The sequence below is a fragment of the Penicillium brevicompactum genome (assembly GCF_028827555.1).
Source record: "Penicillium brevicompactum strain IBT 35665 chromosome Unknown utg000006l_segment0_segment0, whole genome shotgun sequence".
NCBI classification, from domain to species: Eukaryota; Fungi; Ascomycota; class Eurotiomycetes; order Eurotiales; family Aspergillaceae; genus Penicillium; species Penicillium brevicompactum.
Genome location: NW_026623209.1, coordinates 2,842,132 through 2,867,606, shown reverse-complemented (window position 1 = coordinate 2,867,606; position 25,475 = coordinate 2,842,132). Strand labels below are relative to the sequence as shown.

At 51.0% G+C, this 25,475-nt stretch overlaps 13 protein-coding genes across 13 annotated transcripts; 8 read left to right on the top strand and 5 right to left on the bottom strand.

The window, feature by feature from the left end:
- Window positions 1–105: 105 nt before the first annotated feature.
- N7506_009282 (DNA-directed RNA polymerase I subunit RPA43) lies at window positions 106–1,323 on the bottom strand (the record flags this gene model as incomplete). Its single annotated transcript, XM_056958575.1, has 1 exon — window positions 106–1,323. One exon carries the CDS (start codon window positions 1,321–1,323, stop codon window positions 106–108), a length of 1,218 nt encoding a protein of 405 aa, XP_056807965.1.
- Window positions 1,324–1,490: 167 nt separating this feature from the next.
- On the top strand, window positions 1,491–2,659 carry N7506_009281 (J domain-containing protein; the record flags this gene model as incomplete). The annotated part of the gene is made up of 3 exons (XM_056958574.1): window positions 1,491–1,535; window positions 1,586–2,107; window positions 2,162–2,659. 3 exons carry the CDS (start codon window positions 1,491–1,493, stop codon window positions 2,657–2,659), a joined length of 1,065 nt encoding a protein of 354 aa, XP_056807964.1.
- Window positions 2,660–3,435: 776 nt separating this feature from the next.
- On the bottom strand, window positions 3,436–3,681 carry N7506_009280 (uncharacterized protein; the record flags this gene model as incomplete). Its single annotated transcript, XM_056958573.1, has 1 exon — window positions 3,436–3,681. One exon carries the CDS (start codon window positions 3,679–3,681, stop codon window positions 3,436–3,438), a length of 246 nt encoding a protein of 81 aa, XP_056807963.1.
- Window positions 3,682–4,408: 727 nt separating this feature from the next.
- On the top strand, window positions 4,409–4,753 carry N7506_009279 (uncharacterized protein; the record flags this gene model as incomplete). Its single annotated transcript, XM_056958572.1, has 1 exon — window positions 4,409–4,753. One exon carries the CDS (start codon window positions 4,409–4,411, stop codon window positions 4,751–4,753), a length of 345 nt encoding a protein of 114 aa, XP_056807962.1.
- Window positions 4,754–4,770: 17 nt separating this feature from the next.
- N7506_009278 (uncharacterized protein) lies at window positions 4,771–8,187 on the top strand (the record flags this gene model as incomplete). Its single annotated transcript, XM_056958571.1, has 7 exons — window positions 4,771–5,120; window positions 6,090–6,743; window positions 6,792–7,018; window positions 7,068–7,198; window positions 7,249–7,495; window positions 7,547–7,990; window positions 8,057–8,187. 7 exons carry the CDS (start codon window positions 4,771–4,773, stop codon window positions 8,185–8,187), a joined length of 2,184 nt encoding a protein of 727 aa, XP_056807961.1.
- A 1,363-nt stretch (window positions 8,188–9,550) lies between these two features.
- On the top strand, window positions 9,551–11,725 carry N7506_009277 (uncharacterized protein; the record flags this gene model as incomplete). The annotated part of the gene is made up of 1 exon (XM_056958570.1): window positions 9,551–11,725. The coding sequence occupies one exon, from the start codon at window positions 9,551–9,553 to the stop codon at window positions 11,723–11,725; it is 2,175 nt and encodes a 724-aa protein (XP_056807960.1).
- An 82-nt stretch (window positions 11,726–11,807) lies between these two features.
- N7506_009276 (uncharacterized protein) lies at window positions 11,808–11,996 on the bottom strand (the record flags this gene model as incomplete). Its single annotated transcript, XM_056958569.1, has 1 exon — window positions 11,808–11,996. One exon carries the CDS (start codon window positions 11,994–11,996, stop codon window positions 11,808–11,810), a length of 189 nt encoding a protein of 62 aa, XP_056807959.1.
- A 226-nt stretch (window positions 11,997–12,222) lies between these two features.
- Window positions 12,223–13,451, bottom strand: N7506_009275 (protein-lysine N-methyltransferase; the record flags this gene model as incomplete). The annotated part of the gene is made up of 4 exons (XM_056958568.1): window positions 12,223–12,344; window positions 12,398–12,533; window positions 12,587–13,102; window positions 13,224–13,451. The coding sequence occupies 4 exons, from the start codon at window positions 13,449–13,451 to the stop codon at window positions 12,223–12,225; spliced, it is 1,002 nt and encodes a 333-aa protein (XP_056807958.1).
- A 222-nt stretch (window positions 13,452–13,673) lies between these two features.
- Window positions 13,674–14,408, top strand: N7506_009274 (40S ribosomal eS24 domain-containing protein; the record flags this gene model as incomplete). Its single annotated transcript, XM_056958567.1, has 3 exons — window positions 13,674–13,816; window positions 14,006–14,253; window positions 14,328–14,408. Coding segments are annotated over 3 exons (468 nt in total), but the record flags the coding sequence as incomplete, so codon positions are not given.
- Window positions 14,409–16,157: 1,749 nt separating this feature from the next.
- On the bottom strand, window positions 16,158–17,298 carry N7506_009273 (uncharacterized protein; the record flags this gene model as incomplete). Its single annotated transcript, XM_056958566.1, has 3 exons — window positions 16,158–17,000; window positions 17,058–17,165; window positions 17,215–17,298. The coding sequence occupies 3 exons, from the start codon at window positions 17,296–17,298 to the stop codon at window positions 16,158–16,160; spliced, it is 1,035 nt and encodes a 344-aa protein (XP_056807956.1).
- Window positions 17,299–19,865: 2,567 nt separating this feature from the next.
- N7506_009272 (PPIL4 family peptidylprolyl isomerase) lies at window positions 19,866–21,390 on the top strand (the record flags this gene model as incomplete). The annotated part of the gene is made up of 4 exons (XM_056958565.1): window positions 19,866–19,945; window positions 20,011–20,711; window positions 20,760–20,956; window positions 21,019–21,390. The coding sequence occupies 4 exons, from the start codon at window positions 19,866–19,868 to the stop codon at window positions 21,388–21,390; spliced, it is 1,350 nt and encodes a 449-aa protein (XP_056807955.1).
- Window positions 21,391–21,832: 442 nt separating this feature from the next.
- On the top strand, window positions 21,833–23,404 carry N7506_009271 (UDP-N-acetylglucosamine diphosphorylase; the record flags this gene model as incomplete). Its single annotated transcript, XM_056958564.1, has 3 exons — window positions 21,833–22,106; window positions 22,141–23,282; window positions 23,333–23,404. 3 exons carry the CDS (start codon window positions 21,833–21,835, stop codon window positions 23,402–23,404), a joined length of 1,488 nt encoding a protein of 495 aa, XP_056807954.1.
- A 760-nt stretch (window positions 23,405–24,164) lies between these two features.
- Window positions 24,165–25,171, top strand: gisB (putative zinc knuckle nucleic acid binding protein; the record flags this gene model as incomplete). The annotated part of the gene is made up of 6 exons (XM_056958563.1): window positions 24,165–24,219; window positions 24,269–24,304; window positions 24,370–24,381; window positions 24,432–24,473; window positions 24,529–24,647; window positions 24,701–25,171. 6 exons carry the CDS (start codon window positions 24,165–24,167, stop codon window positions 25,169–25,171), a joined length of 735 nt encoding a protein of 244 aa, XP_056807953.1.
- Window positions 25,172–25,475: the final 304 nt, after the last annotated feature.

Genomic DNA, 25,475 nt, shown 5'->3' with positions numbered 1-25,475 from the left:
AAATAGGTGGAATGATTGGAAATGTTCAATTGGCATATTCACATTTGAAAAAGGGAATTAAAAGTAGACCCGGAACGCCCCAGATGTAGTCGGTGATATCAGATATCAGGGCTCATATATATGAGTTGGTTTACTTCTTGGAAGACTTGGACTTTTTCTCCTTCTTCTCGGATTTGTCCTTTGTCTCTTTCTTTTCTTTTTCTCTTTCTTTTCCTTCTTCTCCTTCTTCTCTTTCTTGGGACTGTCAAGATGCACATCTGCAGTCTCGACTTCCTCGACTACCTCTGCGGCCGGTGTGTTGCTAACAGGAATTGAAGCATTCACCTTGGGCACAGCGAAGAACGAAGGAGGCAGGGACTGTCCCTGTCTTTCAGACTCGAGAAGCTTCCGCTCCTCCTCCTCTCCCAACATCGTACCCTCGATACTGAGGAATCCGCTGTCTCGCTCAGACCCAGGGATGACATCGACATCGACAACGCGGAAGCGCACAGACCCGCGCACGCGGTGCCCAGAAACGGATTGGAAGTAGCCACTGTGCGCGGACTCTTCCTCTTCCTCGCCCTCGAGAGGGATCTCCTCTTCGTCCAGCGTAGCAGGCTGGAAACCTTCCTTCTCAGCGTTGAACTCGGCCATGTCCTTATCAGATCCCGAGTCGTCGTCCGTGGCCTCGGTCTCCTCGCCGGGAGGGACCCACTTCCAGTTCTGCGGCAGACGCTTGCGTTCGATGCCGACGGAGAAGAGATTGAAGACTACCGCTCCTAGGAAACCCTCCGATTGAACGTTGACCCAGCCGTCGAGGATTTGGCCGCGCTGAGGCCGGAAGATCAAGAAGGTGGCGGTCAAGTAGACGTACAGAACACCGTACTCATCCGCAGTGGTAGCGTTGGTCAGCGGCTGGGGGTTCTCTGAGGGCGCGGAAGTCGGGGAAGGCGGTTTGCTGGAGATCGAGGCATTGGAGTACGCCATGACCACACCTTTCAGCGGCGGGTAGTAGGTGAGCAGGAGGGGTGAAAGGTGCTCTGCCAGAAGCGAAGCTTGCGCATGTGTTGGCGAGATAGAGATTGGCGAGAGAGGGAGGTAAAGAGTTGCTTTTTTGAGGGTGAATGGGGACTCTGGCGTATCTTGCTTGCGCTTCTTGGTTGATGATGAATCCTTGGTTTTGGATTTGCGCTTGCGCTCTGCGTCTGCGGTGCGCAGAGGAAGGGCGTCGATATCCATTGCGTCGACTGCCATGTTGGGCGCAATTGAGCGCTCCACGGAGCTGGGTTCGATGTGGAGGGATTGGGTGCTTCTTTCTGAAGTCGAGAACTTTTTTTTTTTCATTTGGCTTTGGGTATGACGAGTGGGGAAGGCGGTGGAGCGGGCGGTGTCGGTGGGCGCCAGATGGCCCCGGACTATTTTGGGGGGTTGGACAACTGGCTGTCTTTCTCTCTCACTTTCTTTCTATTGACATGTTGCGTGTGGGATTCGGGTGAATTTGAGATTTTATTATGGCGTCCCTTTTGCCTTTCTTTGGCTGGGCTGTTCTACCAAATGTAAGTGGGCTGTTGAGCAAGCACGCGACGGACGCTGATACAAAGCATAGTATGCCACGTCTTTCCTCCAAAGTGTCTATTATGGCATGACTATTCGTGCAGGCGATCCTCGGCCAGCGCCTCAGTCAGAGAAGTTCCAGCGTCACCGCCGTCGTATATTTATCTTCGTGATCACAAGCTATCTACTTTACACGCTCTACGAGACGTTCTACCAAGTCCAGCTGGCGGGTGACTACTATCAAGCGCTAGGCGTCTCACCATTTGCCGATGAACGTGCGATCAAATCGCGGTTCCGCAGGCTCGCTGCCCAGTACCACCCGGACAAAGTTGGAATCGACACCGGAGCCGAGGCCTACTTTTTGTACCTGCGACGGGCCCAGGAAACCCTAGCGGATCCAGTGAAGCGGTTTGCGTATGACAGATTCGGCACCGACATGCTGAATTGGGGCGACAAAAAGACCATGCGCGACTACTTGATGACCTCAATGACGAAGATCGCGCCGCAGTACATTGGCGGATTTATCACCATGATGGTCCTGAACTGGCTTTGGTGGGCGAACTGGGGTCGATACGTGAGTTTCCTACCATTGTTCTCGACGAAGCCCAAACTAACAATGAGACAATAGTGGCGGTTCTTCACATTCGCTGCATTGCTCACCCTCGAGCTGGGCCTGATCACACACCCCCAAGCAGTGTTCATGCCCACCTCTTACCTTCCCCGCGCACTCCAGGAGTTTCTTCCCAAGAATTCATTCTACCTCCTTCCATTCCAGATCTTGACACTTGCCCGCCGCGCGTCGATCATGCTTCACATCTTCATCTCACAGGCGGCACCGCCTTCTACTAAGGCACCCGGTGGAAGCGGTGATAAAATTTCCCCGCAAACCATGCAGCGAATCGGTCAACTGGTCCAGTTGAGCCGCGCAGCAGACAACGAGGCCACACGCATCATGCAGATGGGCCTTGCGCCTTTCCGTGGAGATCGCGAGAGCGTATCGACCCTTCGACGGGGTATGAAGGAAGGTCTCATCCTCGGTGGAGTGCGATCTAGTCCCGGGGTGCAACAGGCCGTGGCCGAAGTGAGGGAACGGCGCCAGGCTGAAAATAAACAGGATCAGACCTGACCGCAATTTAGAATCGCGGTGTACATAATTGTTGATATCGAATCTGGTCTATATTATCTGCACGCTCCTCTGTAGTCAACGTCTGTATTATTACTATTTTTCAGAAGATATGGTTACTTTCCAGACACTCCGTATTCCAAGGTTCTAACGAGGCACTATTCGAGTCGTAAGAGGGTACACTCAAGTTTCGCATAGATCCCTTCTGCCTTTGTTTGCTCTACGCAGCCCTGGACGCAACAACAATGAAACTCGCAAACGCCTAACACGCTGAAGTCTCAAGAGTTCTCGGTTGGAAGTAAAATCAATCTTTGTTGAGGACTGCACTCCGTAATTTGGCCCATTACATTCTGTGTACCGAACACCCATTGTGGATCAAAAAGCAGCAACTCAATCGATTCGCGGCCCATTCGGCCTGGCATTGGGAACACCTGGGCTTGAACTAAAACCAGCAAATCATCTCGTCACGGAGATCTCTTCATTGGCTGGTTCCACATTGTCTACGCACAACATGGCAAAATCAAACCATACATTACGGAGTACGGAGTACTCTCTTTTCCGAGTATAGATCACATCGATTACGACTCGTCCAGATGTTGATCCCCGACAACTATGAGTTGATACATCGTTTTGCTAGATGGGGTGAACCACTTGTAGTCAGAAGGAGTCTACCAAATGGCCTTCACGGAGTACATCGTGTAGTGTTATACTCCGTAGGATCTGAATGGAGAGGGGTTCTCGCAGATCCACCTCGTCATATGGCCTCGAGTTCGAAGTAATCAGGGGGCCAGTGCCTCCCGTTGGCTATCTCTGACTCGGCGTTTGAGAACACAAGTGAATGTCTTCATGCTGACGCGGTTAGTGTCTTCCGGCAAAGGCCGATCGGTGTTCTTTGGATTAGTTGGTACTCCGTAGTCCTTGGTCTGCTTTGGTTTCCAACGGTCACTTCCAGAAAGTCCAACTCTTGGCCCGAAGGTTTCAGTGCCAACGCTGCCGCCACCCTCCGAGATTAGAACGCAAGTCATGATGTTAGGCATATCTCCACCTCTTTCGAGCCCTAAACTTTCCGTTCCAAGTTTCTCGGTTCCAGTCTCCAGACTCCAGCGCTGGACCGCGGGATGACTAAAGGAGAAAGAAGAAAGAAGAAAGAAGAAAGAAGAAAGAAGAAAGCTGAGGGATATTCCAGCGAGCGGTCTGGTCTGTGAACTGAGAAGTATGGTACTCCGTACAGGCTCCGGTAAGTAACAATGGGGGAAAAGGCGCGAGACATCATGCGGTCAGTTCTCGGGATCAGATGAGAGATCGTCGACAAAGTAAAGTCAAGAGAGAAATAGGAAGAATAAAGAGAAGCATAAGAATAAGAATAATAGAAATAGAAATAGAAATAATAAGAAACAGAAACAGAAGTAGAAATAGAATAGGAAGTAGAAGTAGAAGTATAGAATAGACAGTAATAACCAAAAGGGTAAATGACGGTACGAACAAGCCGAAGGCACTTCTCCCCCTGCGCTTCATTCTCGAGAAAAATTAACCATGGGATCCACGATCCCTTATTTTACTCGTTTCCCTTATTCCTCTTATTTCCCTTATTTTACCTTCCCTTCTTTCCTTCTTCCCCTCCCCTCTCAGACTATGCTCCCTCCATCCATCCACCACAATACTTCATACCCTTGAGCAGACGACTCACCATCGGGAATTGCCTCATCACGCTTCCGTCACTTTAAAATCCCCCCTTCCAAAAGACGCGCCATCATGCCCGCCACCCCCAACAGCCGCCGAGGCAAGAATTCCTTGACCATCGTCCTCAAGGTGCCAGCCCAGTCCCTGGCCCGGCTCATCGCCAACACTCAGGACACCCCAGACACCAAGGACCGCTCTTCACCAGCCTCCTCCGGGGAACTGCCCACCGTCCGACCCTCCTCGGCCGACAATGGCTCCGACGACGCCAACTCCACCCCCGCCACCGGGGCCACTCCAGCCGACACACCGCGTCGGAAAGCCATCCCGGGACCAAAGCCAGGCAACAAGCGAACAACCGGACAGACAGACGCCAAGTCGCGCGGACGACCAGGCCCCAAGAAGAAGCCTAAGCTGTAAGCAACCTCTTCCCCCCAATGCCTAATGGCCCAACCCCTCCACGCAATGCCCCGAATACTAACGCAAACAAAAAAAACAGTGAGGAAGGCGATAAACTACCCGCCGCTCAACGTCTCGGACCCAAAGCAAACACCGGTGCTATCAATGCAGGCCTGCGCGCCCTCGACCGAACCGGCTCCGCCTGCCGTAAATGGGAGCGCAAGCCGCTGCAACTGCGCAGCTTTACGGGAATCATGTGGCAGCTCCCCTCGTGGCGCACGCCGGGTCTAGCAGAGAGCAAGCTCGACGTTGACAGCAAGCTGCTCGCACCGGATCTCAGCAGCGCTGTACCCAGTGAGAAGAGTGGGGATGGCGATGCGACTCCTGCGTCGCAAATGGTGGAACCTTCATCACCAGCTATCCTGGCTACATGATTTGTACTTGTATATTTTCTTCTGTTTGGGCTGGGGTGTTCGGTTGCAGGTGGGGATTTATTATTTGTTGTACCATAGGTTTTTTTGGGCACTGGGATAGGTTAGGATTTGATCTCTTTTTGTTCGCGATGAGCGTCCTGTTTATATATTCTTAGTAGATGGCAGGACTTAGCATGATAGTTTAACAGCTTTAGGCTAACACATCTCTAACGCACAGCGATTATTATATGACACAAAGCCCTTGTTAGTGCATAGCCATAGTCCCAAGAGGGGCTCGTGACATGTACATTGTATATACTTCTCGACATGAGAGCTTCCCTTTCCCCGCTCTTTAGACCTCCGGTTTCCTCTTTTGTCTGGTCTTTGTTGTGATCAACGAAGTTTCTTTGGCCTTTAGAATTGCTTGTCCGTTGAGAGGTAACCTTGGAAGCTGCTTTCGGTTCTCCGTCTACGCCGTTTCCATACTCGCCTTTTCTCCACGCACCCCCTTGCTGCAAGAACTCCCATTCTCCACGCACTTTTTCCCCTATGCAATCCTATTCTCCACGCACTTTCCTTACTCACGTACTTTCTTTCTCCGCATACTTCCTTTCTCCACGCACTCTCCACCATCTCTTGTCCACGCACCTCCGCAAATCAACGATATGACCACGCACTCTCACAAGCCATTCCTTGATTCCACGCACTTGCATCATCCGATACTGACCGATCCTGCCCAAGGCTAGAAACCCGACATTCCGAAAGCGGGACCAAAAAGATAGTGATTTTAGCAAAAAGAAGAGGAAGACGACAGGCAAGAAAAATCCACCCCGAAACGGAGGTCCAAGTGTGGTGGTTAGTAGCGTTTGGGGGGCGACCCGCGATCATGAGCGATGTTCCTTTCCCCCATCCGGTGGAGCTCGAGCTCCGACCTCATACCCCAGCATCTCCTCCATCCCACGACGCTCCTCCTACGCCTCTGTGGTTTCCGGCAACACATTATCGCCTTCCTTCTCCACCCTTCTAAACGAATCATTCTCTAACCCAACCTTTGACCGAGTCCACCGGACTCCGTTCGGCGTGGATGCCGACATGCAAATGAACTCCGCCTGGAGACCCGACTCTCTACCACCCCATTCCCGCAAGTATGCCGGCTTCCTCCAGTCCGATATCCCACACCTAGGACTCACCGACCCTCCATTCCTCATCCCCTCCTACCTCCGCAACTCCCGCTACCTCGCCCGACTCGAGTCCGCCCATCGGTCCAAACTCACCAGAGACTCCAATCCGCCTCTCTCCGCCTCCTCTAGCAATGCCCACCTCCCTCGCATGGCCCCGTCGCACCGCGGCATGACCTATGACATTATCGAGAAAGAGATCCCTGTCCCAGACTCACTCTCACCGCTGCCCAGCCAGTGGAGCATCACGGACAAGTTCGCCGGCCTGGAATTGAGTAACGATAATTTCGATGTTCGGTATACCGGTCCTGTCCACAAGCATGATCATGAAGCTGCCGCCTTGCGCGCGGATCATCCCATGCCGCCGCAGTGTGGGATCTATTACTTCGAGGTCAAGATCGACTCCAAGCCGAAAGAGGGGTATGTGATCCTCGTGTGATCTGTGAATTTTAGCTGACTTTTTTTCAGTATGATTGGTATTGGATTCTCGAGTCACAAAGCCTCGGTCGAAAGACTTCCCGGCTGGGAGCAGGAATCCTGGGCTTATCACGGCGACGACGGAAAGTCATTCTTCGGCGAGAGTCAGGGCCAAGGTCGGGCGTATGGACCGACCTTTACCGTTGGCGATACTGTGGGTTGTGGTGTGAACTTCTCGACTGGATCGGCGTTCTTCACTAAGAATGGCATCTTCTTGGGTTCGTCTCTTATTGGGTGTGGATGTGACATACAGCTAACCGGGACTAGGTAATGCGTTCCATGAGCTGCGCAACGTTAAGCTATACCCATCCGTTGGTATGAAGAAGTTGCCACCGGTACATCTCAAAGCGAACTTTGGACAGGAGCCGTTCGTTTTCGATATTGATAATATGGTCAGGGTATGTAGTGTGAACACTTTCCCTCAACGAACCATGCTAACTCCCTGTAGCAAGAGAGGATAGCCATTCAATCTGAGATCAACGCCACTCCAACGGCAAACCTCCAACCACCATTGGACGAGTCGACTCTTCTCCAAGAACTAGTCGCACAGTTCCTCGCCCACGACGGTTACGTAGAGACAGCACGTGCTTTCGCCGAAGAAGTTGCCTCAGAAACCATGGCGCTGCAAAATGGTCGCAACGAGCCATTAAAGAAATATGAAGTGGAAGAAGACCACGAAGCCATCAACCGGAACAGTAAGTATCCCAAGTCCAAGTCATTTTGAAACTCACTTACTAAATACTCAGAAATCCGCTCCGCTATCCTGGACGGCGACATCGACAAAGCCCTCAAACACACAAAAGCATACTACGCCAACGTACTAGAAGCGAACCCTCAAATCCATTTTAAACTACGCTGTCGCAAGTTCCTCGAAATGATGCGCCTCTCCAACGAAATCAGTGCACGACCCCCCTCCGCACACTCCCACGAACACGCCGTCTTCGACCATGAAATGGAACTTGATGACGATACCGACGGCTCCTTCAACCAGCTTCTCACGGAAGCCGTACAATACGGCCAGCAGCTTCGGGCGGACTATCCCAATGACGAAAACGGCGGCGATAAGAAGCTGCTCGACGACATATTCTCCCTCGTTGCCTACCCTGACCCGAAACGAAGCGTTCACGGCCATTACCTCGAGGAGAAGGGAAGAGTTGCTGTTGCCGAGGAGTTGAACTCCGCAATCTTGGGTATGTATTTTGTCCCCGCTCTTGTTTAGAATATTGTCGCAGTGCAATGCTAACTAATAGTTCTAGTGTCGCTGGGTAAATCATCTGCTGCCGCTTTGGAGAGGTTATACCAACAAACGGAAGTGTTGGTTAATGAGATCAGTGAAGATGGCGGCGCTGGGGCGTTCATTAACGTTAGGAACGATGTTCTGCTTTGAGGGCCTTGATGGCGCTTTTTTTCTTCTTCTTTTCTGTCTTTTTGCCAGGAATTTCTTATGTCGACTGGCTCTTCGCAACTTTCTAGCATCAACATTTCTTAAATGCCGCAGTCCGTGTTCCGTGTTCCGTGTTCTTGTCCATTAATTGGTACCGGTAATATTGAATTTGAGGTTTCCCAGGTTGTGAGCGCATTTGTTGGATTAAGTACACCCAGGAGAAGTAATTGATCAAGAGTCTTCCGAGGTTTGGTTATGCTTGGACTCAATATTGCGCTCATTGAAAGGCTTGCCTACTGTGGGGGCATGTCTACCCGTGGACGGGTATACATTTGTATGCCGGGCTGTAGTTGCCCTTGGAAGTGGTGAATTTTCTTCTCTTCTCTCCGAAGTCAGCAAAATACCATGTGCATATAGGGCCGTACTCAATACTCAGTACTCGAGTGGTTATGGAAGAAATGACGTCTTATTTTCCCCTCTCATGCTAATGGATCTGCCATTTGTCCATTCTTCGGTCAAAAGTATATCTTCAACTTCACCGCTGATAGGTCCAAACCAAGTGGGGGGCGTAACCTTGGCAGTGCAGATATGTCGACGATGCATCATTGTTAAAATGTGATCCAGCTCTAATTCAATTCTAATCTCGAATCCTACACATTGTATACATCTTTTGATACATCCCCCGAGAGAGAGAGTAAGTAGGGCTCAGGGCCATCACGCCGGGAGCAACCGTGGAACCGTCCGAACCTTATCCACTCTTACATAATCCCCCAGGAACCTCGAACTCCCGTGATCAACATTGGGTACCGACCTTCACCTCCAGAACACGCAGGCGCATCTACCGGTGTGACTTGGGCTGCGAGATTCGATGATCAAGACTCCCTCTCCACCTACGCTCCCAAAGGGGCCACATTCCCAGCATGGATTCCCATCCGCATAGCTCGGAAGGGTTCAGCATTCCCACCCATTCAAGCGCTTCCACCACCCTTCGCTGCTGCTGTGGTCGAAATGATTGTGCTTTGTTGGAACACAATAATCTTGCCCTGGAAGGTGTGGAAAAAGACCTCGAAACTGCTGCAAGGCTTGGTCAGGTACGTGTGATTTGATATCGGCCCAATAATACGATCGCTGTTCGGTGGAGGTGTTCCTGAGCTGAAAGAACCATGCATGTTTGATACTGTACTTGTACACCCTATCATTCCCATCATTCCTCCCATAACGCTTCTTTCTTTCCATTCCTGTCCCCTTAATTTTTTTTTTTCTCGCATTACTCCTTTCAGACTGGACACTTCGTGTACCAGTCTCATCCCCATGGCTACCTCACGATCTCGATCGCCTATTCTTTTACATTGCGTTGGCGTCCGTCATGGCTACCTTTCATGATTTTACTGCGAAAGCAGATGGTTTTGGGTCGTCATCGCTGACTTTTGCTTTACAGGCCTTGCTCCACCGTCATGAAAGTTATATGGCTGAGGCCGAAGAGGACCGGCATCGCTTGGTCACCAGCATTGACGATTTAGAGCGAGAAAAGAAACAAGTACAGGCTGAGAATGCGCGCATCATTGAAGAGAATCGCAATCTACTAGAACAACTCGACACTCTCAATAAAGCCGTCGCCGAGTCCGACGACCATGTCAAGTCCCTCACTATTACTCTGGAAAGCACCGAGTCGGAGTTGCGAAGGTTGACGGTCGCTGCGGCGCGCGCTGAAGACCTTGAGGCGCAACTAGCTCTCATGGAGACCGAGCAGATAGGCCTTCAGGAAAGTCTCACTTCGGCGCACGAAGATGAGAAGTCAGCGGTTCAGCGGTGGAAGCAAGCAGAGTGTAGTCTGCGCGACCTTCATGACCAAGTCGATCGCATCGAGAAAGAAGCGCGCGAGGAGAGCGAGCGGCATACAGAGTTGGTCGAGCGCATGGAACGGAAGAGGGCGGTTGAGCGCGAGCTAGATAACGCAGCAGGCCGTCTCAAAGGCGCTGCCGCCGCCTCTGAACTAAATCGCAATGCTGGTGGGACCAATGTGGTCTCACGCTTCGTCAAGGATATTCTACAAGATAACGCCAACTTGCAAGTCGGGATAATGGAATTGCGCGACATGTTGCAAAGCTCAAATGAAGAAGTACAGAGTCTTCGCGACCAAGTCATGTCTCACCAACCGCTGGCCGGTATCGATGAGGAGAATTTACAGCCAAGGTCTTCCACTACCTTGAGCGAGGAGCTGGAAGCAAAAGAAGAACGCCGTGTGTCTCAGGAACTTCATATCCATCACCACTACCATTCCCCGACCCAGCCTGCCAAGAAAGAGAAAGGTCCGCTCAACCGCCGTGTCAAGAAACGTCGCCCTGCTTTGGGAAGTCCCGTCGCGATGCACTCCGCGGTGCGCTCCCAATCGCCCCGAAGAGCCATTCATCGCTCGCAATCGTCCGGTTCATCCATGTCCACAATCCTGTCCCACACATCTGTTTCCATCCCACCGCAATCTTCTCGCCGCTGGTCCTTACAATCTTATGCTCCGGATTCAATGGCAAGCTCTCCACAGTCCGGGTTCCAAACATCATCGATATTTGACCGGGTTGAACGTGGACCTGAATTCTCCCAGCCTACCAGCCCCGACAGCACCGTGTTCTCATCGCCAATGATGGGAGCGCGCAATTGGAAAGGTCTTGACATGCCTTTCCGTCCAATGGGTGGATTCGATAGCGACGATCCATCTCAATCCTTGCCCACTTACGACGAAGAGATCTACAACCGAGATTACGCCAATCCCAGCGACAAATTGAGACAGCCCGCCATCCCAGAAGAATCCGAGTCATCGCCTTCTGTCGCATACTTTGACACCTCTGCGCACAACCCAATTCCAGCACCCGAAGATGACATCTTTGCAATGCACCCACAATCCCCAGCATTGCGCAGGTCCTCGTCGCACGACAGTCTTCTCTCCGTATCTGTTGCAGGAATGGACATCCACACGCCTAACAACCGCCACATGCGCATGGGTGATTGGCATCCCGGCATGATGAAGATTCCCCAGCGCGTCCTCCCTCCCAGCGTCGAATTAGTCTCAACACCCCCTATAATCTCCACCCCCTCCATCCAAGTCGATCGCGCCAAAAGCTCTACACACACATCGCAGTCCTTGCTAGCTTCCATGGCCGCAAGCAACAGCAAGTCCGACGCAGCATCTATCGTCTCCGCCGATAGTGCCAGCACCGGATCAACAGCCACAACCGGACCCCGCAAGGGTCCGACCCTGGGGCGCCGCGTCGGAGGCTGGGTCCTAGGTCGATGGGGCATGGCGCCTGCCTCCGACGAGACAACTGATGCAACCGAACCGGCCGAATCACCCAATACCTCAGTCGCATCTTCTCCTTCTGTCCCAGCTCCCGTTCCCAAAGTGGACCCATTGGCTCTCCGCTTCAGATACCCAGGCGTGAATCAAAAGGGTCCGATCATGGGCCTCCGCCCTCCACCTCCCGCTCCAACCTCCCTTCATCCCAATGATCTAGATGAGAATTTGTTGCGAGAGAGTCTAGCCGAGTAAAATGGCTAGGGTCTCTGCAGCGAAATTTCTCCCTTTCTTTGCATTTGCCTAGCGATTACACTTGATTACTTTTTTTTTGCATTCACTCGTTCTCAACTTGCATCCTGTTATGGTTTGTTTTGCATTTCATGGTTCTGGTATTGGACTCGGTGGCGCCTGCGATTGCAATTGCGAACTTGATACCCATGCGTTTTATGTGTCCAATGGCACCAGTATAGACGACGCTCTTTGCCTTTTTCATCTTTGGATTGATTGCTTGGACTTGATGCATTATGAGTTTTTCAATGTCATATGTTTTGTCTGCTCATCAAATAATTACGTCATTGTCGAGGACTCTGAGGAGGCCCCACTTCTCTTCCTTTTGGGGCTGTTTTTCAGATTATCTACGTCCTTGCGTCTGGTTCATTCATGGTACTTGTAACAGGCATGTCATTTGCTTCATATCATGCTACCTGGTTCTATTCATTATTTCATGATGTAGGCGCGTTGTGGAGAGCTCATTTTGTGCGTGAGATCCGATATGTGCGGATTGGAATGCTGGTTGAATGGAAGAAACCAGTCTGCTTCTCTGACGATGTCGATTCAAAAGGCAGAGTCTCGACTGTGAATTTGTTGGTTTCTGTCGAGTCAGCACGTCGTCTGATCTGATACCCTGACGAGAGAATCACTCACCACAACCGTTCAAGAAAGTGCGGAAGGTATCCTCATTGCGCAGAGTTGCAGCAATGATGAATTGATCGATGCCGTAGTTATCGAAAAGATCACCGACAGTAGATAGCAACAAAGGAACAAGATCAGAATCATAGATCTGGAGAAGTCAGCCTAGGTCAAATCACAAATCAAAATCAAAATGAAACCTACCAAATCAGCACCAAGTGCAACATCAAACTTCAAGCCCCCATCAACACCATCAAGCTCCCCCGTCCTATCCAATGGCGTCCCCCACTCCCAAACAGCCGGATAAATAGGAATAGCTTCCTCTCCATCCTGATTATACCGCACACAAGCGCGGATATTATCAATCAAGAAAGGTTCTCTATCAGTGACAACAACGCTTTCCACTCTAAGGTGACGAGCACAGAAGAGAGCTAAGAATCCCGTACCAGCGCCTAGCTCGATAACTCGTTTCCCACGGACTAGCTCCTCACCCGCATCAGAGGCAAGGAATGAGCCGAGGTGCAGCGCTGCTTCCCAGGTTCGATTGCCCGTGGTGCCACCGGAAAGAATCAGACCTCTTGACTCGGATGTCGTGACTGTTCGAGTGCTGTTGGGGGCTGTGTATTTTACCAATGAGAGTTGCTGGGCTTGTTCCAGTGATGATGGTTTGGGCTGGGAGACTAATGTGCTCCAGCTTTCCATGAGATCATCGTTGATTTCCTGTTGAGGATGTTAGACTGGTGGAATTGAATATGGTTTGGATTTTGATGTATAAGATGGTTGAAGGTCGAAAAAAGGGGATGTAAGGATAAGTGCAAGCTCAGGATAAAAGGCTACATACATCCTGCTCGGGGTCTGTGATTGCTTCCTCAATGCGGGAGAGGATCTGTTTGAGCACACGGCTTCGGTAGCTGTGTGGTGGGATAGGAAAGATCGTCTCGTCAAACATATGCGCATGAAGTGCTGCTTGCACATCTGGTTTGACGAGCACTGGGCCGGGTGGAAAGTCCAGTTGGTTTAATTCCACCAGTTGAAAGTACTGTGCTGCTAATTTGTGAATATCGTCCATCTTGCAGCATAGAACAAATTTATGTATATTGCAGATCAATGCGGCGGATATCATTGGAGGGGCTGACCTGGGGAGATGAGTCAGGAATGAGATAATCAAAGATCCAGTGATTACTAATTAAAATTACTGGAGCCTCAGGCATGATGAGGGCGAGTTTTGAGTGCCTTAGGCATATTTCCCAAAGGGGATTAGTGTCTACCCTAGCCGAGCCCATCCCACAGGAAAATTGAAAGTTCGACATCCTCAGTGAACCCGTCGACACTTCCTCCATCCAACGCACACATCAAAATGGCCGACACTCCCGTCACTCTGCGGACTCGCAAGTTCATCCGCAACCCTTTGCTTGCCCGCAAGCAGATGGTCGTGTAAGAACCCCCTGATATTTTTCCCCTTGGATCTGTGTGTGGTGGAAATACTTCGAGAGCGCGCAACATTGAAACCGGACGACAACGCAACAAGAAGAACAAAAACGCAATCGGAAAATACAACACACACAGAAACCAAGCCAGCCACCATCAAAAACCACCGATCTGACATGTTATCGCGAATTTTAGGGACGTCCTCCACCCCAACCGCCCTAACGTCTCCAAGGACGAGCTCCGCGAGAAGTTGGCCGACCTTTACAAGTCCAACAAGGACCAGGTCTCCGTCTTCGGTTTCCGCACACAGTACGGTGGTGGTAAGAGCACCGGCTTTGCTCTCGTCTACGACTCCGCCGAGGCCCTGAAGAAGTTCGAGCCTCACTACCGTCTCGTCCGCATCGGTGCCGCTTCCAAGATCGAGAAGGCTTCCCGCCAGCAGCGTATGTTTCGTCCAATCACTACCACCACCAACATCATTACCTCCAGGATCAGTACTAATTTATCTGGCTTACAGGCAAGCAACGGAAGAACCGCTCCAAGAAGTTCCGCGGTATCGCCAAGGTCAAGGGCCCCAAGAAGAGCAAGGATTAAGCGCATCAATCTTTCGCACGAATCAACATGGACTGATACGATTGTGTGGATGGTTTGGCTCTGGAGTTTCCCACCTGGGTTCCGGTATGTTGGAGCCAGGTGCGGTCGGTCGTGTGTGGGGGTGGTTTATCTTCCTTTCAGCGAACATCAGACTAAAACCCAAAATGATGCCCGTTGATTGAAAGACCGTGGAAATTCTTTTCCTGTCCCTGGTGCTGGTGATTCCCGTTGAAAAAAAAAAAGGCCAGGCGACCCATCACGGGCGTCTGTGTCGTGGTTTCTTGTGTATGTTTTTTTGGGGTCATCGGTTTCCGTTTTCAGGGTTATGAGAATCCGGGCGGCTGCCCGGGATGAAATTACATTTTACTTGTTCTTCACTCGGGTTGTTGTAAGTGTAGACCGGACCTAGTAGATCTAGACCTCTCATTGCAATGCGGAGTGCCTAGTTGGGTATAGATCATTGTGTATAGTGCGGGAATTTGGGGGGCGTGTCCAAGGCTGAAGCTTCGCCCTTCCATTGGCCATCAAGGTAATTGAGGATTGCCCCGTTCTAAATCTGGTCTCAGCTACAAGTACTCGATCTCTCGGAATACTCTGTGGTGACATCCGTGACGGTCACATCCGATTCCCCCGCAGATTTCAAGGTTATGCGTCGTACTCGGATACCTAGCAAAGAACTATATCGGCAGTTCCATGAACGCGAGTAACACCGAACCCCAGATGCCCCGATATTTGTAATCTTTGAAAATGCAGGCACATCTTCTAGTCTCGTGTGCGACATTATCTTAAATAGAGGAGATCCATGTCCCGACTTCCTATTTTGGCTCTCAATTGTCCGAATTGATTTGGACGTCACATTTATCTGACACGTGCTTCCAAATTTGGTCGCCTGACTGCTTGCTGGTTACTGTAGGATCTCATATTTGTGATTGAGGAGCTCCAATGTTGGTTGGCCTATCTAGGGTGGTAGATGCCCAGGTGTAGACAGGCGATGTCATGGCTGTATTACTGCACAATCCTTTTTGAGGTTTGGAAAATTCCTAGAGAATATCTGTCCGATGAGGCTGGTTGCATCGAAGACGGCGAGTTTCGAAGTAAATTTTGGGCTTTCTGATCGTTGGATTGCACGGCGTTTATCAGTTTTTGGATCCCAACCTTGGAAGGTTGCTGAGCGAGTACGGAGTATATTCAAGGCATAGTCATTAATCAATATACTATTATCAAAGCGCCAATTCCAACATAGATTATGGTGCAGATGTAACAAAAATGACCAAAATCAAAATATTCCACACTTTACAGACAGCAAAAATGAGAAATCAAACAGCAATAAACACAGCCATATCAAATCACCGATTTGTCTCGGTAACATATCCCAAAGACAAAAGGAAGACAACGAAGCAAAACATTCCCACCAAAGCAAGAAACATCATACAAGAAAAAAAAAAACAAATTCTGAAACACAATAACCAAACACCACAAAGCCTTGGCGTATTAGGGCAACAGGGAAAGACCAGCGTGAGAAGACGAGTCAGGTCTCACACCACCGTCTTTCCATCGGGGGTATTTGGACTTTTGGAAGGGCAAGAGGAAAAGTAAGCAATTAGAGCAGGGCCAAGACGATAAGTCACAAGACAATAGCAGACACATGGAACAAGGCAGACATAGGGGTCATTCGGGTATCTCTATTTTGTATGGGAAGGAGAAGACCAACCAAAAAGACCGACAAGAAGACAAAACATTGCGAGCTCAAGACTCAGTAACCGTGATGCGCCAGTGGTGAGATGGCAGATCGGTGGATCTCCCTTCCATATTCTGGCATGGTGTCAGGGAGGAAACTGTATTGCATAGAATCTGAAGGTCGAGCACGGGTATACGGGAGACCATTCATGAGGGTGGGTGCGCGTTCGGTCTTCCGTCCACTGCTGTACCCGTATGCGTCGAGTGGTAGCAGACGCTGACCTGCATCGCGAGAGTATGAGCGTGCCAGACGGACTGCGGTGAACTCCAACTCAGGATCGTAGTTTGAAGGCACGGTTGCGGGGAGGGGCACTGTGTCGTCCGCTGTGGACATGGGGATATAGCCGAAGACCATTTCTGCGTCGTCGGGTTTGACGCGAGAGTTGTAGGCAGTTGGCAGTCTTTCACGGCCGTAGAAGGCTTTCTGGTCTGAGCCTTCTGGCTGGCTGCGTGGTGTGGGGAGAGTGCGGTCTACTTCCGGGAAGGTTGTGGGGGTTTGTTCGGGCATGGTTGAGGGAAGAGTTGAGGGGACTTGGCCTGGGACAACAAAGTTGTATTGGTTGATGCTGTCGTCAAATAACTCGCCAGAAGGTCTGCAGGCTGGATCCCAGCGGTTGGCCCAGGTGTAGTCGACATTGCTGGGCAGGATGTAGCTCGGCTGGTAGTTGACTGATGGCTCCTCGTAGCTCATGAGAGGATCTATGCCCACGGACTGCCGTGAGAAGGTGGAATGTTCCATGCCGTATTCTTCTCTCTGGTATGGAGTCCGCGCTTGAGGTGAGCCCATGGATCGAAGTGTTGATCTCACAGTGCTGGATCCAATACACCTGGCAGCCTCCTCGGGTGATAGTGAATTAACCTGGGTGGATTGTTAGGTTAGCTTTTCCATGACTAGTTGGCGTGTTGTGGGGCTTACCCTTGAATAGTGGCACTCGTTAGCTCCCACGGATAGGCAACTTGAGCAGGCAAGGCCATTGTTGAGATCACCGTTGCACTTGATCTTTCTCTTGCGGCATCTATTACACTGTGGGAAGTTAGAGCGAGCATTCTAGGGCCTTATCAACATCACATACGGCAACGAGGGCTCTCTTTCTCGGCTTGAGGGTCTTTTCCTCGTCGGCAACAACCCCATTGCACTCTTGCTTCACCACGCGCATTGAACGAGACACAGCACGCTTGGGCTCACTCCTGGCTACCAGCCCTAGGTCGTATGAATGATCCATAGCTCACGGAATAAGAAAAGATCAAGTTGCCACAAAGGATAGAAACAATCAAGATTAGGCTCAGAGTTCACGGGAGTACAATGTCCTATAAATCCACTGAAAAAGGAGGAGGTGAAAGATGTCTCTGGGAGATAGGGCTAGATTTAAGCCAGGTTTTGGTAACAATCGGTGTGATTGTACATGAGTTTTGCCCCTGTCTTTTATTTTTTATTTTCTCTATAGATGAAGACATCGCCGCCAAAAGTACGCTTTTGCTTTTTGAGTAATTCTCCTAAACTCTTTTTAGCCGTTTTGTATATTTTAGTGAATTTATTTTTTGCAGATTTATTTACTTTTTCTTTCCAAGGGGAAATGATATGCAAACTTCCGGCCCAGATGCCATAGTATGATGAAAGAGCCGGCGTTTTAAGAAGAGGTTTCACAGGGTAACGTCGCACATGACCTGATTCATAGGTAGTCATGGCAAAAAGAGTGCTCCGGTAGGTAGTGTTTCAGTCGATTTGAACTGGACACTTCTCTGTCGTGGCAAACAGGAGGACCAGGGAAACCACCACCCCATGCCTCAGATATCCTCCCACAATACCAAAGTCCCAAGCCCAAAGTCTAAACACTCCAGGGTCTCAAGGTCCCGGATTCCCCGGTTTCCAAAGATCCAGAAGATTCAGTATCGATAACAGAAACAAGGGAAACGGGCAACTGCCGGTATACTGTTTGCAGATCCGCGGGGGAGTATGACCGACGTCCGATGGAGACCAGGGAAATGTTTGCTCGATAGTTCAACCGATTGGTGTGGCTGCATCTGCATCAAACTCTTCTGAACTCGGTCATTGTCGAGGTCTGGAACGTAGCTGAGGCCTCAAAGGCCTAGAGTGAACTCTTCCTATCTTGCAAACGCACGGTGTCCCCAGGTCCCTAGAGAGAGGAAAGAATTTATAAAAAAAAAGGAAATACAAACGCTGTCTCAGGCTACTCTGTACAGATGTCTCAATGGAGAAATTCAGTCAGAGATTGGCGAAAAGAAAAAAGAAAAGAAAAAAGCAAAGCCAAAGAGAGGACAAGCAAAAAGTGACACCTGTCACTTTGCACGAGATAGCTTCCCCGAACCAAGCTCTAAAAAAATTAGGCGCAGGGATCAACGATCGAAAAAAGATCGGCGACATGGGTCTTTGGCGCCAGCGCAACTGGATCGAAATGGAAATTGGAAAAAGCAAAAGTCCACTAACTGAGCGGAAAATGGTAAGGGTTGTGATGACTTGACTCAAGTGGGTAGGTGACTAGATACCAATGCGATGGATCGATTTTGTGCTCACTCGTTCTAGAGATCTTGATCATGATCGACGCTAAAGGCTAAAAGGGGGAATCTAGAGGCGACCGTAATGATGCATGAACTCCTGGGATACTTACAAGGTTTGTTCTCATGTTACATGGATAGGAGGGAGATGATGGGATATTATACCCATATTACTCCGTGTGTGTATATATTATGAGGACAAAGTCCTGTGAGTCTGTATCTGACAGAGCCCTCCTTTTGAGTTGAGAATGATCTCAAGACACTGTACACCTTTGACAGTGGACACGAGCAAGATAAAGAGTCTAAGATCACAGTCTCCTCGTTTCAAATACCCGTTTGAACAGTATTGTCTCCGCGCCAAGGTTTGACAATGCACGACATTCGGGGGGAGAAGAAGAAGGGAATGGAGAATTTCAAGAGCCATTCCACCGACTCTTTCTTTCGCCAGGAACACATTGGGATTGAGACCGGCCCTTGTTGCAGGCGATACGGAAACCGCTATCGAATGAAGAGGCGCTTGTTCTCTCTTTCCCACGTGTGTGGCTCCTGTCATGATGCCCGTTGAATCCTGCTGCAGGAGACCGGGCGTTGATCCCCAACGTTTCTGCGGTGGAACAGGTCATAGTACGGAGTAGGGGACCGTGTGCTTGGTCCTACTGACTTCAGAGGCTGGGAATGGCAAGGCCACTGCCAAGACCAGAGCATCCTAGTTCTTTTGGTAGGGCCTGCTGGGTGCATTGATCGGTGAGGGATATACGGAATAAGCACAAACAGCTCAAACCCTAGGGTCGATCAAGGCCCTTAATAAGATCCGCTGCATGTCGATCTCAAAAGAGGTTATGTGTCCAACGGGGACACTCGGAAGATATGGCTCGATTGTCAAGATGTTGTTGTACAGCGTACGGAGTACAAGCGGGCCGATCATCCCGCCGACCTTCCATGTTATTTTCTTTTTTTCTTTCTTTTTCTGTGGCTTCGCTTTTGTTTTGGTAGAGAGAGATGTGCAAGAGGCCAGAAGAAGCCAAAACAAGCCCGAATGACAAGAAATGAGAAGAAAGTGAAGGCTTTCGAGTGGGAAAAAAGCAAAAGGGAGGAGAGTGGGAGAGGCTTAGTTCCGCTTGGGTGCGGTCATTGGTCCAAGCTCCTCTCACATTTCCCTTCCCTTCATCTCTTGACCCTTCGAGCCAATCACTTCTTTCCAACACCCGCCATGAGCGCGCTCTTAGAAACCTCCTTGGGCGATATTGTCATAGACCTGTTGGTGGATGATGCACCCAAAGCGTGTGACAAGTAAGTGGCTCCGGTTCCTTGGCTGTCTCTGTGCTGAACCTGAAACTAAAAAAGTTGTTTGCTAGCTTCCTGAAGCTGTGCAAGCTCAAGTATTACAATTTTTCGCCCATCCACAGCGTCCAAAAGAACTTTACCTTCCAAACCGGCGACCCCATGGGCCCTGACGCCCCGGAAAGTGATGGAGGGTCTTCGGTCTGGGGTCTGCTGGACGGACCGTCGAAGAGAACTTTCCCGATCGAGTTGCCGCGCAGGCTGAAACATCTTGAGCGCGGTACCGTGAGCATGGCTACTGTCCCTTCTACCAGCGATCCCGACCAGCGCATGGCCGCCAGTCAATTCATTATCACACTAGCAGACAATGTGGATTACCTGGATGGCAAAGCTGCGATCTTTGGAAAGGTTGTGGAAGGGCTCGACGTTTTGGACAAAATCAATGAATCTTTCATTGATGACCGTGGTCGACCGCTGAAGGATATTCGGATTCGACACACAACTGTCCTGGATGACCCGTTCGATGACCCGCCCAAGCTGGTTGAGCCAGCGGAAAGCCCCGTGCCTTCCAAAGCGCAATTGGCTACTGTGCGTATCGCAGACGATGAGGATTTGGATGACAATATGGACGAAGAAACTATGGAAAAGCTGCGACGCGAGCGTGAGGCTCGCGCCCAGGCTTTAACTCTGGAGATGGTGGGCGATCTGCCCTTTGCCGATGTCAGACCACCAGAGAATATTCTTTTCGTTTGCAAGCTGAATCCGGTCACACAAGGTTTGTCAAGCTTCCCCCGCATCGAGACCTTGCGCTGACCTCCCCTAGACGAGGATTTGAATCTAATCTTCAGCCGCTTCGGTACAATCTTGTCTTGCGAGGTTATTCGGGACAAGCGTACCGGTGACAGTCTGCAGTATGCCTTCATCGAATTTGATGAGCAGAAAGATTGTGAACAGGCCTATTTCAAGATGCAGGGTGTCTTGATTGATGACCACCGTATCCACGTGGACTTTTCCCAGAGTGTGAGTTTACCAAAAAAAACAAAGACCGACAGAAATCAATGCTAATATCTCTCATCTGGCAGGTCTCTAAGCTATCTGAATCCTGGCGCAACTCCACTGTCACCAAGCGTCGGCCGAGAGGCGGCTTTGGTGGTGTGGATGACCTGGAGGAGAAACGTCAGTACCGAGAGGTTGCCGACGCTCCAGTGCAGGAGGATGATGCCAGATATAGGATGGTGTTCGACAAGAACAAGAAGAATGATTCCCGTGATGCTCCCTCCGATCGGGATCGCGGGTCCCGTCAAGACTCCAGTCGGAGCCCTCGACGAGATAGAGATCGCCGGGACAGAGATCGTTACCGTCGTCGTTCTTATAGCCGAAGCCCACAACGAGATTCGCGAAGAGATCGAGAACGGGACCGAGGCCGTTACCGCGATGATCGCCGTCGATACTAGGAGATACCCCCATCAAAATACCATGTACTATCATATTCAAGCAAAATAACACATTCCATAACTTGACATGTCTCCTTTGTGCTACTCCGTATACTCCTCATACTGTACGGAGTACGTAGCTGTTGGGATGAGTGGTACCATTGGCAAAGGCCCCGCCACTAGTTCCAGTAAGTCTCACTCGGCATTCGCTAGGCTCATTCATGTCCGTGGCACTCGCTATTATTCGCCTCTGTAGATCTCTAAGCTTGACTAAAAATAACTCCAAGTGGGTTACGAGTACAGTAGTGTGAGGTGTATATTAAGTTGTTACGGTGAGGAAGAGTTCTTAATCTGTTGGAGCTTCAGCCCCCCCCGCGATTTATTTACTTTTCCCCTTGCCACTTCCCTTCACACCCCTCCCTTCCCCCTCTTCTCCCATTCTATTACTCTATAATTTTACACAATGGCTGGTGTTATTAAGGATACCGTCAACAGCCTTCTCGAGAAGATCCAGGGCACACCTGAGGAGACTCCTCGTGAGCCCTCCGCCGAGGAGTTCCAAGCACTCGTAGAGAAATACAACAAGGCGGGACAAGGACATGTCTTCGCTTTCGCTGAACAATTACCCACCGTCGAGAAGTCCCGACTCTTCCACCAACTCTCCAACTTCGACCCTGCCCGAATCAACGAACTGGCCGACAAGGCCCTCAACCCTCCCCCCCGCCGCAACGGGCCCAGTGACCCTCGAGCCCCTCCCCGAATCCGCCACAGCCTCCATCATCGACTCTAGTGCCGACGACATCCAAAAATGGTACGACTCTGGCTTGAAGAAGGTGGCCGAGAACAAGGTCGCTGTGGTGTTGATGGCCGGTGGACAGGGAACCCGCCTCGGCAGCTCCGCTCCCAAGGGCTGCTTCGATATTGGTCTTCTCAGCGAGAAGTCCCTTTTCCAGCTGCAGGCTCAGCGCATCGCCAAGCTCCAGTCCGTGGCTGGAGGCGGCAAGGTCACTATTCCCTGGTACATCATGACCAGTGGACCTACACGCAAGCCCACAGAAGAGTTCTTCGAGAAGAACAACTACTTCGGTCTTGACAAGAGCAACGTCGTCATTTTCGAGCAGGGCGTTCTGCCCTGCATCTCCAACGACGGCAAGATCCTTCTGGAGACCAAGGGTAAGGCCGCTGTCGCCCCCGACGGAAACGGCGGCATCTACCAGGCCCTCGTGGTCTCGGGCGTGCGTGAGGACATGCGCCGCCGTGGAATTGAGCATATTCACCTCTACGGCGTTGACAACTGCCTCGTCAAGGTTGCTGACCCGGTCTTCATTGGATTCTCCGCGGCGCTGGACGTCGATATCGCGACCAAGGTCGTGCGCAAGCGCAATGCCACCGAGTCTGTCGGTCTGATCCTCCTGAAGAACGGCAAGCCCGATGTTGTGGAGTACTCCGAAATTGACAAGGAGACTGCTGAGGCTAAGGACGCCAAGCAACCCGATGTGCTGAAGTACCGCGCCGCCAATATCGTTAACCACTACTACTCCTTCCGCTTCCTGGAGTCCATTGAGACCTGGTCCCACCAGCTGCCTCACCACGTCGCGCGCAAGAAGATTCCCTTCACAGATGCCGAGACCGGTGACTTGGTCAAGCCCGAGAAGCCCAACGGTATCAAGCTTGAGCAGTTTGTCTTCGATGTCTTCCCCATGACCCCGCTGGACAAGTTTGCCAGTATTGAGGTTCGTCGTGAAGACGAGTTCTCACCACTGAAGAACGCCCGTGGTACCGGCGAGGATGACCCTGATACCAGCCGTGATGACATTATGGCGCAGGGTCAGCGCTGGGTTGAGGCCGCTGGTGGTATTGTTGTCACCGAGGGCGATGCCAAGGGTGTTGAAGTTTCCCCTCTTATCAGCTATGTAAGTCTCCATTCAGTTCCTTTTGGTTGCTTTTTCACTAATGATCCTAGGCTGGTGAGAACCTGGAATTCCTTAAGGGACGACAGATTAAGGCTCCTGCTATCCTGGAGCGTGAAGAGTAGACTAGATGTCATACATAATAGATGTCAACCCACCAAATTGGGCAAGCAATGAAAGCTTGGAATGGATCTACCTGCCAGAATGTAGGGCGAGGAATTCTCGAGCTCAGTGAGCATTGTATACAAAGTACATAAAAGACTGGGCTCAAATAAGTGTAGTTGTAGACTCTATCCCTTGCCATATAGAAGAAGTAAATAAATCGGCCTTACGCAATGCGGAAAAGCCCGGGAGCTAGACGTTTGACGAGTTTGCGATTTTTCCACTTTGCACAGTGCAAGTTCTGAGAGAGTATCGTGAGTTGAGGTGAGTTGCAGTGTTGAAGGACCAAAATTCTCATTTGTGTTGGTTTTTTTCGGTTCTTTGTGTGGTCTGTCCCACTTTTCGATCTCTCGAAGTGGGCTGTCAACGTCCCCTCCAAGGTTCTCAAGACTAACAAGGTATAAGGGTATAGACTTTGACAAGCTTCTGAAGAGAGCATTATTGTGGTGAGTTTTGGTGCCCACGTCTTTCAACTCGATTCCTCCCCCCCGCCGATCTACACGTCTTTTCCCCTCCTTCGGTTGAAAATTTGAGATCGCAACGCGCATGCGATAAGCGACACAACAAGGATCGACTATGCGATATGGATGTCGTTGGACAATCTCCCTGCATCCGCTGTCATTATGCATTTCCCAGGCCATTCCGATCGCGAGGGGAAGACGCGATTTATCGCAGCTATACCGACCCTCGGCACCGACTGACTCGCGATAGAACACCGCCAAGATGATGTTGTCTCGTCGTGCATGCTACAAGTGTGGTACCATTGGCCACTACGCTGGTGAGTAGGGTCAATGGGAATTCCGGCGCAAACACTAACCCGACCATAGAGGTCTGCTCTTCCACCGAGCGTCTCTGCTACAACTGTACGTCGAAGCTCTTTCTCCCCACAAAATCCAAATCGGACAGTGCTAATCTTCTCGACCTGCAGGCAAGCAGCCCGGTACGTTCACTCTCGATCTCCGCCCTCGATCCAATCTCTAACCCCTCTAGGCCACGAGTCGAGCGCCTGCCCTCTTCCCCGTACCACCGACAGTAAGCGATTCCCCGCCAACCAACCCTCCCAACACAAAACTGACCACAACCTCAGCCAAGCAGTGCTACAACTGCCAGGGACTTGGTCATGTCCAGGCTGACTGCCCTACCCTGCGCCTGAACGGCGGCTCCAACGGCCGCTGCTACAACTGCAGCCAGCCCGGTCACCTTGCCGTAAGTTCCGCGCGCCGCATCCCACCCCGCTACCCAAACTAAGTCTTTCGCAGCGCAACTGCACCAACCCCGCCGCCCCCGGCGCTGGCACTGGAGCCCCTACTGGTCCCGCCGCAGGCCGCGGAGGCCGTGGCGGCTTCCAGGGTGGCTTCCGTGGTGGTTTCCAGGGCTACCCCCGCGCCGCCACCTGCTACAAGTGCGGTGGTCCCAACCACTTTGCCCGTGACTGTCAGGCTCAAGCCATGAAGTGCTATGCTTGCGGCAAGCTCGGTCACATCTCCCGTGACTGCACCGCGCCCAACGGTGGTCCTCTGAGCTCCGCCGGCAAGGTCTGCTACAAGTGCGCCCAGGCCGGCCACATCTCCCGCGAGTGCCCCACCAACGAGGGCGCTCCTGCTTCCGCTCCTACTGCTCCTGCTGCTGAGACTGAGGCTGCACTCCCTGCTCCTGTCGCTGCTCCGGAGACTACCGAGCCGGTGCCTGCTGTTGCTCCTGCTGCTGCCCCTACTACTGCTGTCGCATAAGGGGTGTTTGTTGACCTCTGACCTTTTCCTTTTCCTAAGGGGAAACAAATCCCCTTTTTGGATCTGTACGGTCATTTCGAGTTTCTCTCCGCTTCCTTTGCATATATTTCCACCCTCTTGGGTTTCTGATTTGGCCACGACAACAGCCTTGGTTTTTCTCTTTTTTCTTTATTCCACCCCTATGTATACGAAACAGAAAAGTTTCCCTTGTTTTTTAACGAAGTCCCACTCTACGATTGGCGTTGTCTATTCTCATGGATTGGTTATGTTCGACTCTTGAATGCGGTTCCAAGAGATGAAGCAA